At 49.0% G+C, this 15,495-nt stretch overlaps 1 protein-coding gene across 1 annotated transcript in view; it reads left to right on the top strand.

Annotated features, from left to right (window-relative positions):
• The window catches only part of CDH13 (cadherin 13), a 1,023,138-nt gene that overhangs the window by 922,098 nt on the left and 85,545 nt on the right, over positions 1 to 15,495 (top strand). The window contains exons 9-10 of the mRNA XM_068992038.1: positions 6,832 to 7,014; positions 10,388 to 10,641. Coding sequence (XP_068848139.1) covers positions 6,832 to 7,014; positions 10,388 to 10,641 — 437 coding nt within the window. The remainder of the gene's footprint in view (positions 1 to 6,831; positions 7,015 to 10,387; positions 10,642 to 15,495) is intronic.

Consider the following 15,495-nt stretch of genomic DNA (forward strand, 5'->3'; position numbering starts at 1 on the left):
TCTCCTGGACCAAGAGCCACACTGCCTGCAGGCCAGGAACCACGGAGAGTCCTCTCCACCCCGATCATGTCTCCTTCCCATTGAGCTGCTATTCTTTACTATCATGGAACTCTTTCCAAGTTCAGTGTTTCCATTTCCTCGCCTGTTCAGTCAGGGCAGCTTGAAACATCTAACTGAGAAAATGCTTGTGGAGAAGCCTAAGAGGAGCATCCCTAACTGCCCTTCACCACGGCTACGCGGCACTCTCTCCACCCTCAAGAGAGGCAACATGCAAGCACTTTTAGCAAAGCAAAAGAAACCACAGTCATTGTCAGAATAGGAAGTTAATGTTAGTTGGATCACGGAAGGACTTTGACTCTGTTTTCTTAAAGAGAGTTTTGAACTTTTAGCAATAAACACTGAAATGTTTACAGATTCAGTGGTATGTCTGGGATTTGCTCCAAATAAGACAGGAATGGGGAGAAGAGGACGTGTGGACGAGGCACATTGGGAGTGTGAGCTGAAAGGACTCAGTAGGTACAGTTGTCTTGAGGGCTGGCGGATGAGCTGGTGGTCCTCAGCCAAGCAACTCAGAGTCCCTTGTGGGTCTCTCTTGTTAATTACTTCTTAGACATAAAGTCTTCTTAAAATACTGAATAAACTTTATGTAGAACTCTACACATTAAGTTTTTATTTAAGTATTGTCTATGTTATATTGTGTGCATGTTATATATACATATATTGTGTGCACATTATATATACATTTACCTTTTATACTTTTATATTATATATATTTTAAATATTTTACATTATATTACATATATATATATATATGATCAGTCCTGGGTATTCATTGGAAGGACTGATGTTGAAGCTAAAACTCCAATACTTTGGCCACCTGATGTGAAGAGCTGACTCATTTGAAAAGACCCTGATGCTGGGAAAGATTGGGGGTAGGAGGAGAAGAGGACGACAGAGGATGAGATGGTTGGATGGCATCACCAACTCAGTGGACACGGGTTTGGGTGGACTCTGGGAGTTGGTGATGGACAGGGAGGCCTGGCGTGCTGAGGTTCATGGGGTCGCAAAGAGTTAGACACAACTGAGCGAATGAACTGAACTGAACTGATATATATAAGGTACACATAACATTATCTGTGAGCTGAATTAAAACAGCCTCCCATGTTTTCTTCTAAAACGTTTATTGTTTTACATTTCACAGTTTCTGTATGGCGTGAGGTAGGGATCAAGATCCATTGTTTTTCCACCTGACTATCCAGTGGCCCCAGCACCATTCATTAAAATGACCACTAGCTGGAAACTAACTCATGTCCAAACACAGGTGAACCCTGGGATGTATGACAGTGGAGAAATGGTAGAAATCAAACTGTTAGGATATGCCATGGGTGAGCAGCGTGTATAAAGAAAGGGGGTGACCAGGAAAAAATGCATCAGCCTCCTGAGCTATAAGCCCCTGAGGGGAGAGAGAATGGTGTCCCTCTCACTGACTGCTATACATCCTGTGCCTGGCAGACCTCCTGACATTCAGCAGACATTTAATGACTATTTATTTAAGCAAGGTCTTGCATCTTTCTGTCCCAAGATGAATCCTAATTATAGATAGAAGGAAACCAGATATCTGGTGCAGCTGTCCCTTCTAATTGTGGGTGCAATAAGTTAACATCATTTGCCTTGGTGCTAAACAGGAAGACAAGGATAAGTAAGGGTGTGAGGGTCAGGTCTATAAGACTGAAAAGCAAAGAGCTTCTTCCACACCCATCCAGGCAAATAAGAGATTTACACAAAAAAAAAACCACTTTAGAAGGCAGACTGTGATAAGAAGATAAAGAGTCACAGGGCTTTGAGCCTTATTCTCCAATTCACAAATAAGAATTTGATATGAGACAGAATGAAATCAATCATCATCACCACTGCTAACAAATATCGATTCTTTATGGCAGGCAATGTGCCAAAACCCTTAAACACATGATCTTATTTACAGCAATCGTGGTTTCTACCCATTAGGTTATCAGCCAGATATTAGATTTTTTCCAACAAGCTACATCCTTTATTTAAATACAGACTCATAAAAGAGTTGCCAAGCTCAGTTTCTAATGATGTCTCCATCACCCTTTTATCCTCACAAATAGAAACTTAAGTGTGTAAAACTTTCCAGGGCCTTATATTTTAATTTTCTCAAAGCCAGGGCCCAGCCAACTATATCCCATCCTCTCAAGTTCAGCATCAGTTCTCCATGAAACCCCAGGGTTGGCAGCTCATGAACCTGGACTCCTAACCTAGATAGCATATTAAAAAGCAGAGACATTACTTTGCCAACAAAGGTCCGTCTAGTCAAGGCTATGGTTTTTCCAGTGGTCATGTAGGGATGTGAGAGTTGGACTGTGAAGAAAGCTGAGTGCTGAAGAATTTATGCTTTTGAACTGTGGTGCTGGAGAAGACTCTTGAGAGTCCCTTGGACTGCAAGGAGATCCAACCAGTCCATTCTAAAGGAGATCAGCCCTGGGTGTTCTTTGGAAGGACTGATGCTAAAGCTGAAACTCCAGTACTTTGGCCACCTCATGCAAAGGGTTGACTCATTGGAAAAGACTCTGATGCTGGGAGGGACTGGGGGCAGGAGGAAAAGGGGACGACAGAGGATGAGATGGCTGGATGGCATCACCGACTCGATGGACGTGAGTTTGAGTGAACTCCAGGAGTTGGTGATGGACAGGGATGCCTGGCATGCTGCAATTCATGGGGTCACAAAGAGTCAGACACAACTGAGCAACTGAAGTGAACTGAACTGAACCTGGACTCCGACAATCAAGCAAGCAGCCTTGCTTGTGTCCTGTCCCTTAAAGTCATGAGCTGTCACTTCTCCCCACATGTGGCATTCTAGTCTGCTGACCGTCATTTCCATCTTCCAGGTTAACCTTAACAAGCAACTCTTTGCTCTACGAGGAAGAGCGTACATTCTCAGTGTAAATTAAAATGCACGTCCCTCTTCCCCTGGTGATGGATGACCTTTGTGGCAAGTCCAGGTAGTCTCTTCCTAAGTGTCCATCACAGAACTCACCTCACCTTATCAGAGAAAAGAAAATGAAATAACTCAGCTCTGAATTGCAAGACAGAGCTAATGAAATTCAGTATGTCCCAAGTCAGTTGCCCACACTAATTGTGTAAAAACATGTTTCACATCTCATACTTGATTTACAGCACAGTTTAACAGAAAGTAACTTTATCTATTTTTTCCAATTAAACAAAGTAATATTATAATCAATAATTCCTCCTGCTCTGGTATGGTAAATTAATGTCTGTCTATTGTTTTTAAATCACAAAATGAGCATTGCTCTAGAAATATAAAATGGTACTATTTCGTTTTAATCTATTTAATTTTCCATTCTTGAATTACATAATGGGGTTAAAACATTGAATAGAATTAATAGAATGAGTATTTAATTAAGCAGTAATGAGTTTCTAAATGGATGCTCAAGGAAACTGGCTTTATAGTTTATGCAGGAATCAGATAATGGTCTTAACAGAGACTATAATAATTGTGTTGAATGTTTTCTATATTTAAAGATTTTTTTTTTTCTGAGTTCTCTCAGGAGTTGATTTAAACACATTCCAGTTCCTTGATTAGACCTCACTTTGCTCTCAAGGTAAACTCTAAATGCCTTTCCCTGGCCGGCAAGGCTCTGCATCATCTGACTGCCTCTTCTCCCATAGTCCAAGAGCAGAGGGTTCTCTCCAGCCACACACACCTCCCCTCTGCTCCACAAAGGCCCCGTGCTCCCTTGAGCACTAGCCTCTGCACCTGCCATTTCAGATCCAGGAGGACCCTCACCTTTCACCTCACTAACTTTTCGTCTTCATTCAGTTCTCAGGGAATTCTTCCCTAATGACCCTCGCTAGGCTGGGGCAGGCAATGGGGATCTTGAGTGGGCATGAGTAGCAGAACTTGTGGGAAGCAGATGTTACTGCAGTCCAGGTCTGGATGTGACCTGAGGCTCACTCGGTGGCCCTGGGCCAAGCTCTTCCTTCCTCCTCTGAGCCTGCTTCTTCTTCTGCGACCTGCAGGGTCCAGTAGCGCATGTGCCGCCGTGTTCCGCTCCCAGGCACATGGCAGACAGCAGTAGAGATCACCGCACTCCTTCCTGCTGTCCCTAGATGCACCGCCGGCCGCTCAACACGGCGCCCAGGCAGCCTCACAGTACACAGAGTGGGCCCTCACATCCTCACCTCAGCCATCCTTGGCCTTGAACTCTTTCTCTCCAGCCAAACTGCATATTATCAATAGAATTACCTGTGCAGGTCAAGAAAATACTGAATCCCAGGCCTAACCCTAGATCAACTGAATTGGAATAGGGTTAGTTAAAAAAAAAAAAAAAGTGTTTTTAAAAAGCCCTCAAGGAGACTCCAACAGGACTAGGAATCACCAGTCTGATTTCAAGCTCTGGAATTTCATAATTTTTGTGAGAATGTGGGGAAGATAGAAGGTAGCACTAACTTAAACAAGACTCAGGAATCCAGCCAAAATCATTGTCTCCTGGAGCTGTTTCTATGGGACAGCACCCTCCACGTCCCCTTCACTCCAGCTCCTCTGCATCTGGTGTGTGTGTTCTAAGAATTTCCCAGCACCGCTTATAGGAAAGGGAGACAGCCTACCCAGGTTTACTGAGGTGTGAGAGATGAATGAATTCCCATCCCCAGCATGTCTCGCCCAAGGCATCAAGATTACGGCTTCTGATTAATGATTTGCAAGTCAATTAATCAGCCACCGCTTTCGGGACTTCATTTCTCAAATTACTTCTCTTTGAACATCAGAGCCTTCTGACATTGTCTTACTGTCTTTAGGTTCTCTTTCCTACTAATTGAAATTCCAAGATATTTCTTCTTCTTCTTCTTCTTCTTCTTCTTCTTCTTGTCAGCTTATTGGTGTTGCTTGCTTATAAAATATTTGCAAACAGATTACTATTCACCTGTACTGTGTCAGAGGTAAGCACCAAAACAATACTTTGTGCTTCCACCTCAAAGGAATGTGCTAATAATGATGGCTTGTGAAATGCAGTCTATGGGAAAGCTGAGTTTTCATTTATTGATTTATTTTTTCACCACACCTACTTGCAACAAACATTTGAGATGTATTACAATATAAATATAGGTACAACGAAGCTCCAAACAATTGATTTATATGTTTCCTTAGAAAATGCTTTTCTAAAGTCCTGCTAGGTTGGGCCAGGGGTAGGAAGGATGACGCTGGCTCCCTTCATTAGGGAAGATGGTACAGTCATGCTCCAGAGTCAAACTCTAGGTCTCCAGTGCCAGCCCTCCCGTGTATGAGTGAGAGCGCTCTGGTATCCGGTCATCTGTCCTCAGGGTGAGTGGGGCTGTACTAGGGGAGAGGCAGCTGTGCAGTCATTTCTGTGCAACTTACCATGAGACCTTAAGCTCCGAAGGTTAGCACAAGGCCCTTAGCGTGGCCTTAGAGGTCCCACTGGGCCAACCATTGGCTGGGTGGTTCCTCCGTGGGACAGCGTGGTAAGAGGCAGGTGAACAGCCTTCTCCCCAGAGCCCTCCTTGGCCTTGGCTGGTGGTGAGCTGGGGGTCCCGGAGGACAGGCTGGGGGCCGTGTTCTGCAGGGCTCCAGAGCCCTCGCCACAGCTGCCCGCTGGCCAGGCCGAGGCTATGAGGCAGCGCCTCTTTCCCATCTGCTTCTCCAGGACCGAGTGGCGGCAGCCATCTGTCTGCATGGGTCCCCGGGGACCCGGCCCTCCCCCCACCCTATTTGGGTGGCCTGAGGACCCTGAGGGCTATCTGGGTCCTGGGCTCCTGGCTCCCCTGTGATGACATCCAGGCAGGGTCTGAGGACCAGGCCCTGAGGGAGCTGCCAGCTGAGATCTGCCTCTTCAGCCAGGCCTGGGTGCTGGTGGGAGGACCTATACTTGGTGCTGGATGAAGGTATGGGGGATGCTGGTAACTGGTCCTCAGAGGGATCCCCTCCTCTAACCCAGGCCCTAGACCTCAGAGGGTGAAAGTTGAGCCTTAGGACCTTGCCCTTACTTGTCAGAACAGAGAATAGCATTTGTTTTGGTGGAGGTTTACAGGAACACCTGACCTCAAGAGCAAAGGATCTGACAGCAAGACGTTTGCAACAACTACCCATGCCCCTCCTGCACCTTTCCTAGAAAAGGGTTTTGCTGACAGCTTTCCAGAAGTTTGCGGTTAAAAGGCATGAGCCACCCATCTCCTTGCAGGGCCCTCGATAAACTTGTCTCTGCTCCAGACGCTGACATTCTGATGTTGTTTGGCCTCACTGTGCATTGGGCACACAGACTCACACTCGGTGACAGAGCTGCAAGAGCAAGTGCATAAAGGCTCAAGCTCAGTCCAAGTCTGGGTCTCACTCAACAGCAGTTCAGCATGGGCTTCCGTCCACCTCCTCATGCCACCTCAGGGACCCTAGCGCCGTCCCTCCTTTGGCTGCATCTTCCCGTTGGGCCTCGTGGTCATCTGCATCCAGGTGGGGAGAAGGAAGGGGGCCCAGGGGAGGCACAGCTCTTCTCTCAACACTCACCTCCAGTGAGCCCAGGCAAGCCCTGACCAACATCCTCTGATGAGAATTCAGGCTCATGGCCCCACGTAAGGCTGCTGCCAGAACCTGAAGCCTGGCATCTGCTGGCAGAGCACAGCACCATGGCCGTCCTCTGTTTTGCCTTATCATTTAATGAGATGGTAGGGGTGACGTGCCCCGTACCAGGCATGTCATAGGAGCGCCGTCAGTGGTCTTCGCTATGTTGTTGTTGTTTCCCCAAAATAGTGACAGTCACGGTCTGCTTTGTTTGTTTACAGTTTCAAGCCACAGTCGAGGAAGGAGCCATGGGAGTTATTGTCAACTTGACAGTTGAGGACAAGGACGACCCCACCACGGGCGCGTGGAGGGCCGCCTACACCATCATCAATGGGAACCCGGGGCAGAGCTTCGAGATCCACACCAACCCGCAGACCAACGAGGGGATGCTCTCCGTCGTCAAAGTAAGGCTGCCTCCAGGGCTCCTCCTTCCTTGCCTGAGCATCCAGGGCCCCCAGCTGAGGATAAATCAGCCCCAGTCTCCCCCTCCCGGAATTAAAATAGAGAAAGTCTCCCGCTTGAGGGAGCGCTTTTACCCTCACAGCCTTAAAATCAGCCTGTTCCACAGGTTCCAAAAAACTTAAACTTGTGTGGAACCTTAAAACACATTCTCCAGACATTTCATAGTTAATTATCAAAGATATGCAAAAATGGGACCTGTGAAGGTTTCCTAAAGATCCATACTCAAATCGTGGATTATCACATTTCCTCTCAATCTTTCTTAGCAGAGTCTGGATTATTCTCTTAAACACAGCAGATAATTACACACACAGGGTGATCCTAGGTATGAAACTGCCTGTGAGCACACAGCCCTGCATGCCGACCTCTCTCTGCTGCAGGGAGTCCGAGAAGGACATGTGACCACAATGGGAAGGGAGGGCTTAGAAACGTGGGAGGGAGGGGGTGGCAGCAGAGCATGAGTGGCTGGTGGTCCCCATGTCCTGGAGGAAGGGGTCTGAGAGGTTCTGGGAGAGCTGCCGCCAGACCAGGCCATCTGTGGAATACAGCTTCTTTTCTGGGAGCTGAAGCAGTTTGCCTGAGAAGCAGGAAGCAGCTGTATTTATGGCAGCTGTGTGAGTGGACAAAGCAGAAGCATTACTACCCACCCCCTGTGTGCCCTCAGCTAAGACGCATAACTGTTCTCTGTGCCTCGGTTTCCTCGTCTGTGAAACGAGGGTGCCAGGACAGCCCACCTCTTCAGGCTGTTGTGAGGAAGTCACCAGCTCATAAGTGATGGGCACTTGGTGCCTGTGTGTGGCCAGTGGCTGCTGTAACAGTGACCGCCAACGTGGAGGCTTAAAAGTCCAGAGTCAGGTTCATGGGGCTGCAGGTGGTGTGGCTGGTCCCTGCTGGAGGCTCCGGGGACAGCAGGGGAAAGTGGAATTGACGTGTCCTCATCCTTCCCAGCTTCTGGAGCATCCCTTGGCTCGTGGCCCCTTGCAGCATCTTCAGAGCCGTGCCCCAGCGTCTTCCTCTCTCTGCCTCTGACCCCTGCTTCCATCGCCACATCTGCTCCTTCCTTTGACTTTCCTGCCTCCCTCTTTCCAGGCTCCCTGTTGTTCCGATGAGCCCACCTGGGTAATCCAGGCTTCTGTCCCCAGTTAAGGTCCTTAGTTTAATCACATCTGCAAAGTCCCTTTTGCCATGTAAGGTAACAGTCACAAGTTCCAAGGATTAAAATATGGACATTAGGGGTGGGGTCATTATTCAGCCTAGCCAGGCTGTATAAACATTAGAATCGGCAAAGTTCCATAATGCCACTGGGGGTAGGACCCAGAACCACTGAGAATGTCAGATTTTAGAGACGCTTCCCACTTTGTTGGGAGGACAGGGGCTCTGGGTTTCTCCCAGGCCTGCCCTTTTCAGAACTTGGTCCAAACGGAACCCCAAACATCTGCCTGCAAAGAGCAGCTCTGCGAGTTCCCAACTCCTCTTCCCTCGTCAGGACTCCCGGGAGATCCTGACACTGCCCTGCGCTCAGCACTGTAGTTTCAAAGCCGTGAAAACCGTAAAATAACAGCCTCTGGCGGCTGTCTGCATCTCATCCAGCCTCCATAAAAGGTGGCAGGCAGTTTTCCAGACCTGCAGCTGTAAGACAAAGCTTGGGTAAATACACATCCCCACGTAAACCCTACAGGAACACAGTTCTCCCAGCCTGTGTTTGCTGTGGCTTGAGTGAAATAAAATACAAGCAAAGCCGGACTGGAGCATAGTGTCCTCCGGTCCCCACACGCCCCCTCCGACCCACCATGCTGTGAGTCTGAAATGTCCGCATCTACACGAGTCACCTGGAGCACTAGCCAAAACGCAGAGTCCTTCATGGGCCTGCATATTTGGGGCTTCCCTTGGGCAGGACAGAGGTCTGTTATCAGGAAGGAGGCAGCAGTGGTAAATTATTCTTGTGTTCCAGGGAGGGAACCACAGTATAGCTCCTGGGTACCAACAGCTTTACATCTGTTAGGGCTTAACACCCTAACATCACCCTGATGGGAGGAGTTGTAGGTCGGGGCAGGAGGGGCAGGCCTATTTCTACCAGGAAGTATGTCCAGGCCAGCACTTTGTGTGTGTGTGTGTGTCTGTGCATGTGTGCACACATGTGCGTCTGTGCACTTTCACAGGTGTGGGGTGGGCTGCATGCATGTTAGCTGCAATTATTATAGAAGTTAGTGTAATTCTGCCTAAAGCTCCTCGCACTCGGCCTCTGCTTACACCTTCTACCTCCTGTGCCCACAGAGCTCTTTCAGTCCTCCGCCCCCCATCCCACGTTCCCAGATCCCTTACGGCCTGCACTGCCATCCCCTCCCTTCTGGTTGGAGTGAATCACCTCCCTGGACTCACTTTAGTCTCGTCCTCCCAGCAGGAATGTCCATTATGTCTTGGGTCTCATGAGTTAGCTACTCGTTTTCCCGGTAAACACTGAAATAAAAATTGTGTCCTTGTCTCACCCAAACGTCTCCCCACACACACTCCCATCAACAGGAAATGTCACCCTCGCTGCAGCTCATGGTTTAGAAGGAAAGTGGCAGAGTGGATGTGGTCTGTGACATTTTATGGCGGGCAGGGCACCACGTTCATAATGTCTACAGTGGGTTTCCTTCACGTCCCCTGATGTTAGTCTACCCAGCAGCAGAAGAGCTAGACACCAGCATCCCCTTTGCATAATCACCTAGAAAGGGCCTCAGCGGGGCTGCTCGTTGGCGGGAGAGCCTGCCATGTATCTGGCAGTGTGTCCCCCTGCCCAGAAAATGGCAATAGAGCCACTGAGTCTTGAGAACAAGTGAAAATGCCCCCACAGGCTTTCCAGTGCCCTCAGGGGAGGCAGGGCCCTGCAGCCTAACCCCTCATGTCTCAGCCTCCCGAATCCTTTTCCTTGCAGGACACTCTACTAGGATAACATGAGCCCACTGAAGCCCACAGGCATGCTGGAGTTTGGGGTCACAGGCTACAGGTGGGAAGGCTTTAAATGTCAGCATCATCAGGGAATCTTCCTCAAAGAGATCTCACACCCAGAGACCCAGATCTCTGAGACTCATGCAATTGCTATGGTTATTTCTCAGTCTAAAACCCTCAACAACTCTCATATCTAACTTGATATCTGTATGTTTCATACTCTTTTTCTGAAAGAGGGCCCCAAGTTGCACAAAACTTCTTAGTCCACAGAACCTGGATCCATCCCCGAGTGTCCACACGTCCCGGGGGCTGTCAGAGGGCCTGTGTACAAAAGCGCCCACCCTCTGTGGCAGTCCCACGTGCTGAGCCCCCCTCTCTGCCTTCCAGCCTCTGGACTATGAGATTTCTGCCTTTCACACCCTGCTGATCAAAGTGGAAAACGAGGACCCACTGGTGCCCGACGTCTCCTACGGCCCCAGCTCCACGGCCACTGTCCACATCACTGTCCTGGATGTCAACGAGAGTCCAGTTTTCTACCCGGACCCCATGATGGTGACCAAGCAGGAGAACATTTCAGTGGGCAGCGTGCTGCTGACAGTGAATGCCACGGACCCTGACTCCCTGCAGCATCAGACCATCAGGTGGGTGGGCATCTCCATGGCCAGAGGCGGGAGGCGGGCAGGAGCGGCTCTTCCTTCCGGGTTACCATTGATTTACAGACACTACACACACTGCTTTATGACCTGGCTGAGCAGGAAGTCTGTGTCGTGATGAAGAGTTGGCAGCCAGTGGCACCAGGGGACCAGGCTGACTACACGGGGAAGCTGGCCTTGTACCTGGTTCCTGGCTGCAGAGCAGCCCAGGAGGAGAGGGGCTCCAGGGCTGTGTTCCCACAGGTTCCCAGGGCTCTGCCGGTACGAAGCACAATGTGGAAGGAGCTGCCACCCAGGGCCCCTTGCATCTCAGATGCTTAACCTGCTCTATCAGTGGCCACAGCTTCTTGAGAAAGGCTTGGCCAGCTCCATGTACAGTTAAGGGTATTAGGAATTCAGAGAGGTTCACTAGCTTGCTCAAGGCTGCCCAGCTTAGTAGCGGAAAAATTAGGATGGAGACCTTGTGGTTCAGTATGCAAAGTTGGTGCTCTCGGCCAAGTGCTCTGGACTCTGAACTGTTAAGGGGAAGGAGTAGATGTTACCTAGTACTTAGAAATGGACCATCAGGGTTGAATTAGCTTAGTCGGTAAAGAATCTGCCTGCAATGCAAGAGACTCAGGTTCGATTCCTGGGTCAAGAAGCTCCTCTGGAGAAGGAAATGGCAACCCACTCCAGGATTCTTGCCTGGAGAATCCGATGGACAGAGGAGCCTGGAGGGCTACAGTCCATGGGGTCGCAAGAGTTGGACACAACTTAGCAACTAAACCACCACCATCGGGGTTGAGTTTTCCACTGATGATTGGCAAGCCAAAAAAAAAAAGGTTCAAATTTGTAGCCTTCATTCCTTAAGCTCTGTCCAGTACTTCAAAAGAAGGGATTTTCATAATGAGATTTAATTAAATGAGCATTATCTGCCATGCATCTCGTGCTGGTGGAGACTAGATGCCCTCGCTGGTGCAACGTTTCACAGTAAACACATTGGCATGCAGGTCCAAACATGTGCTTGTTTCTGCAAAAGGGCGCTATTAATCTTCCTCCTCCAGAACATAATCTTCTCATAGGAGATACCGATAACCATGTATTAGACACACTTCAAACAAATATGTGTCTTATTTTCCTGATTTGAAATAGCTGGAAACACACCACCATCTCCATGTCGCCCACAGGACCGTGGAGCAGGCTGGCAGAAGCTATTTTCCAACCCAAACGGGGGTTTATTTCTTACAACAAAACTTTCTGAAATTCCAGATGAACTAGATACAAGCACAAAATAATGCCAAATCCTGTAATAATGTGAATCTGAAATAGCCATTCTTTTTTTTTTCCCTCTTCTCCTTTAATTTCCCCCTTTTCTATATAGTGTTTGACAAAGGAAACACAACATTTAAACATCAAAGAGAAAGATCAGGAAATCTGTAACTTAACACACTGTAAGGTAGTTGTACAAATTTAGGATGTCTCTGCTGCTACTGCTGCTAAGTCGCTACAGTCGTGTCCAACTCTGTGAGACCCCTACCAGGCTCCGCCATCCCTGGGATTCTCCAGTCAAGAACACTGGAGCGGGTTGCCATTTCCTTCTCCAATGCATGAAAGGGAAAAGTGAAAGGGAACTCGCTCAGTCGTGTCCGACTCTTTGCAACCCCATGCAGCCTTCCAGGCTCCTCCGTCCATGAGATTTTCCAGGCAAGAGTACAGGAAGTAGAAGAGGTGACTCCAGGATGGGTAGGAAATGCACTGAAATGGGGTTGATGTTGCTAAGCTTGGGATACTGCCTTTGCTGGGTAACACAGGATGCTGGCAGGCATGACGATGTTACTGCGATGAGGAGGGGCTGAAGCAGGTATCTGGAATCTGGGAGTAGATGCCCCACTGAGGTGGGACGGACAGGGAAGAGGCGGGTCTGTCAGGGTTCTTTGTTTAAGACCAGCTCTGGCTGACTCGGGCAAAAGGGGACTTTGTTGGAAGATCCTAGGGACAGTTTATAAGAACTTTTCCCCACTGGTAACCACTAGTTTTTTTCTCTATATCTGTGAGTCTGTTTCTGCTTCTTATATGCATTCCTTTGTTTTCTTTTTTAGATTCTAGTATAAATGGTAACAGAGTATTTGTCTTTCTCTGCTTTATTTCACTAAGCATAATATTCTCTAGGTCCATCCACATTGTTGCAAATAGCAGGATTTCATCCTTTTTATGGCTGAGTAATATTTCACACGTATTTGTGTGTGTGTGTGTGTATATATATATATATATATATTTATACACCACATTTTCTTTATTTGTTCATCTCTTGATGGGCACTTAGATTATTTCCATACCTTGGCTATTGTAAATAATGCTGCTATGAACATTGGGGAGAATGATGTAGCTTGTCAAATTTGTGGGTTTTTTTTTAATATATGCCCAGGTGTGAAGTCGCTGGATAGTAGTTCTTTTTTTTTTTTTTTTTTTTGTGGGCCCTCCACACTGTTCTCCATAGTGGCTGCACTAATTCATATTCCTCACCAACACTGTACAAAAGTTCCCTTTTCTCCACATCCTCTCCAGCATGTGTTACTCGTGGTCTTTTTGATGATGGCCATTTTGATGGGTGTGAGATACTATCTCATTGTGGCTTTGATTCGCGTTCCTCTGATGATCGGTGATGTTGAGGCGTTTATAGAATTGGAGAAGATGCTTGGACCAAGGCTGAGGTAGCACAGGAGTTGTTGCACCTCTAGGTAGTGAGGCCTGACAGGCTGGCACTGCAGGAGCTCACAGGGAGAGTGGCCCACCTGCAGCCACTGTCCACCCTTGTGTACTCAGCTCACAGTTCATGTCGGGGCAAGTCTGCTTTGCCTGAGCTGGAGCCGTGCACCCCAACTCAGGGCCCCTTGGCAGTCAAAGAGGTGATGTTCCCAGACATGACTGCACCTGCCCCCACCACAGGCAGCTGATTGAGAAGCAGGAAGGAAACCCATCTGGCAAATGGGGTGTGGTGCTTGGAGTATGGCAAGAGGCCATGGCCGGCAGCCCCAGCAGACGGAGTCAGGAGCCATGATTCCCACCTGGAGAGGAGCAGCTGACTGGCGAGGGACTCCAAGGCCAGGATTTGAGCTTGGAGAACAGACCAGCAACTGGAACTGGAATCCAGTGTTTCCCCATTCTATCTCGCATGGAGCGTTAGTGGCCCCCACTGTGAGAAAAGGCGATCCGAGAAAGCAATTTGTAACTTACTAGACGTGAGACTTGCAGTAAAAAGCAGGAGCAGAGAAAGCTCTGAAGAGCTTCCAGTTTCCACAGTACAGCTGGTCATCACAGGTGTTACGTGACCCTCAGTCACAAGTGGCAAGGACCCATCTCACACTGACTTTTTCCAGGAGTGCCTGTGCTGGCCCACAGCATCAAAAATGAGGGCAAGGGCACTCAGCATGAGGATTCCAGGGCTCACAATATATTCCTTCCCCATCTCTTGACTCTGCGCTTAGCCTGGTTTGGCTTCACCCTCAGCTGTCTCTGTGTGGCTGTAGAGGGCTGAGGCACCAATAGCAATGCCGGGCCTCAGTCCTACCAGAAAAAAAAAAAAAGATCCCCCCTAACCAGAAGTATCTGCCGGAGGGCCAGGTGTGGGTCTCACTGAGCCAACTCACACACACACCTGGCACAACGGCAGGATGGCAAGAGGTCCCCGGGGCCAGTCCTGAGGCGTGAGCCCACTGGGAACCCGGCATCCAACCACGAGTACCTGGGAGGTGGCTTCCCACAGGAATGCCAAAGGCCCTTCCCAGAGGATGGGAATGATTCTGAGGCATCAGGGGCCACAGAGAGCCACTGCGATCAAGTTCAATGTCATGGTCCCCTCGGAAAATATAATTGAGGTATTCCTCTGACTGTTTGGCTAAGAACTGTAGCACTTACAAATGGGTCTGGCTGAGCAGTGTCTGAACAAGTCCCTTTTCCAGCACTGAAACCAAGTAAATGTGTGTGTATGTGTGAGACACACATTTCTCTCTCTGGTCTGACTCTTTGGACACATTCCTTCCTGCTGAGATCCAGAGTTGCCTGGAAGTGACCCTTTCTCAGCCTGGCACTGACTGGACCTCCCTCCGCCCTTCCCTCTCCCCCCCAACCCGCCCTTCCTCTCCTGGCACTGATCTGAGCTCCATCAAAGGCAGGCATAACATCCCTGACAGGTTGAGCTGTTGTCACAGAAACTCTGCGGGGAGAAAAGGCTCATTAATTATTTGCAGCCTTTGATCCTGTACACGAGAAGTCGTGTCCCTGAGAGGCCCTATGTGCAAAGGCTGAGCAGGGCTGAGGGGAGGGGCCAGGCTGGGACACGGTTTTCTAATCATCCACACTCAGCTCCCCAGAATTCTCAGAAAGACGTGATGACCTTGTGTCTGTGGTGGTGGTGCTGGTGTTTTCTTAATGATTCCTCGGGGAGCGGGCGTTGGAAGAGGGAGCAACTTTACGCTGGGAACTCCTATTTTTATCTCAAGGAGAGCTCTGAGTTCAACTGACAAAGTCACGTGTAGTCCAAGGGTCTTGATTCCCAGCGATAGCTCCGCCCTGGCTCTGCGCTCCTGCATGCTATCCGGGTGTCCCTGTGTGTGTGTGTGTGTCCACGTGCCGATCCCGGTGCCGGTTACCCTTGGTGTGTCCTCTACTCCATGCATCTCGTCCTTGTCTCCGTCTCTGTCTTCCTCCCCGTCACTGGCTCTATTGGCATCGCCCCCGTCCCTCTAGGACCGTCTTTCTCTCTTGTCCCACGGCCATCTCGTCTGTCTGCTTATGTTCCTTCCTCCCTCCCATTCATTCCTCTCTCTCCTCTCTTCTCTTTCCTCCTCCTCTTTCCCGCTTCTT

Source organism: Capricornis sumatraensis, chromosome 20 (genome assembly GCF_032405125.1).
Source record: "Capricornis sumatraensis isolate serow.1 chromosome 20, serow.2, whole genome shotgun sequence".
NCBI classification, from domain to species: domain Eukaryota; kingdom Metazoa; phylum Chordata; class Mammalia; order Artiodactyla; family Bovidae; genus Capricornis; species Capricornis sumatraensis.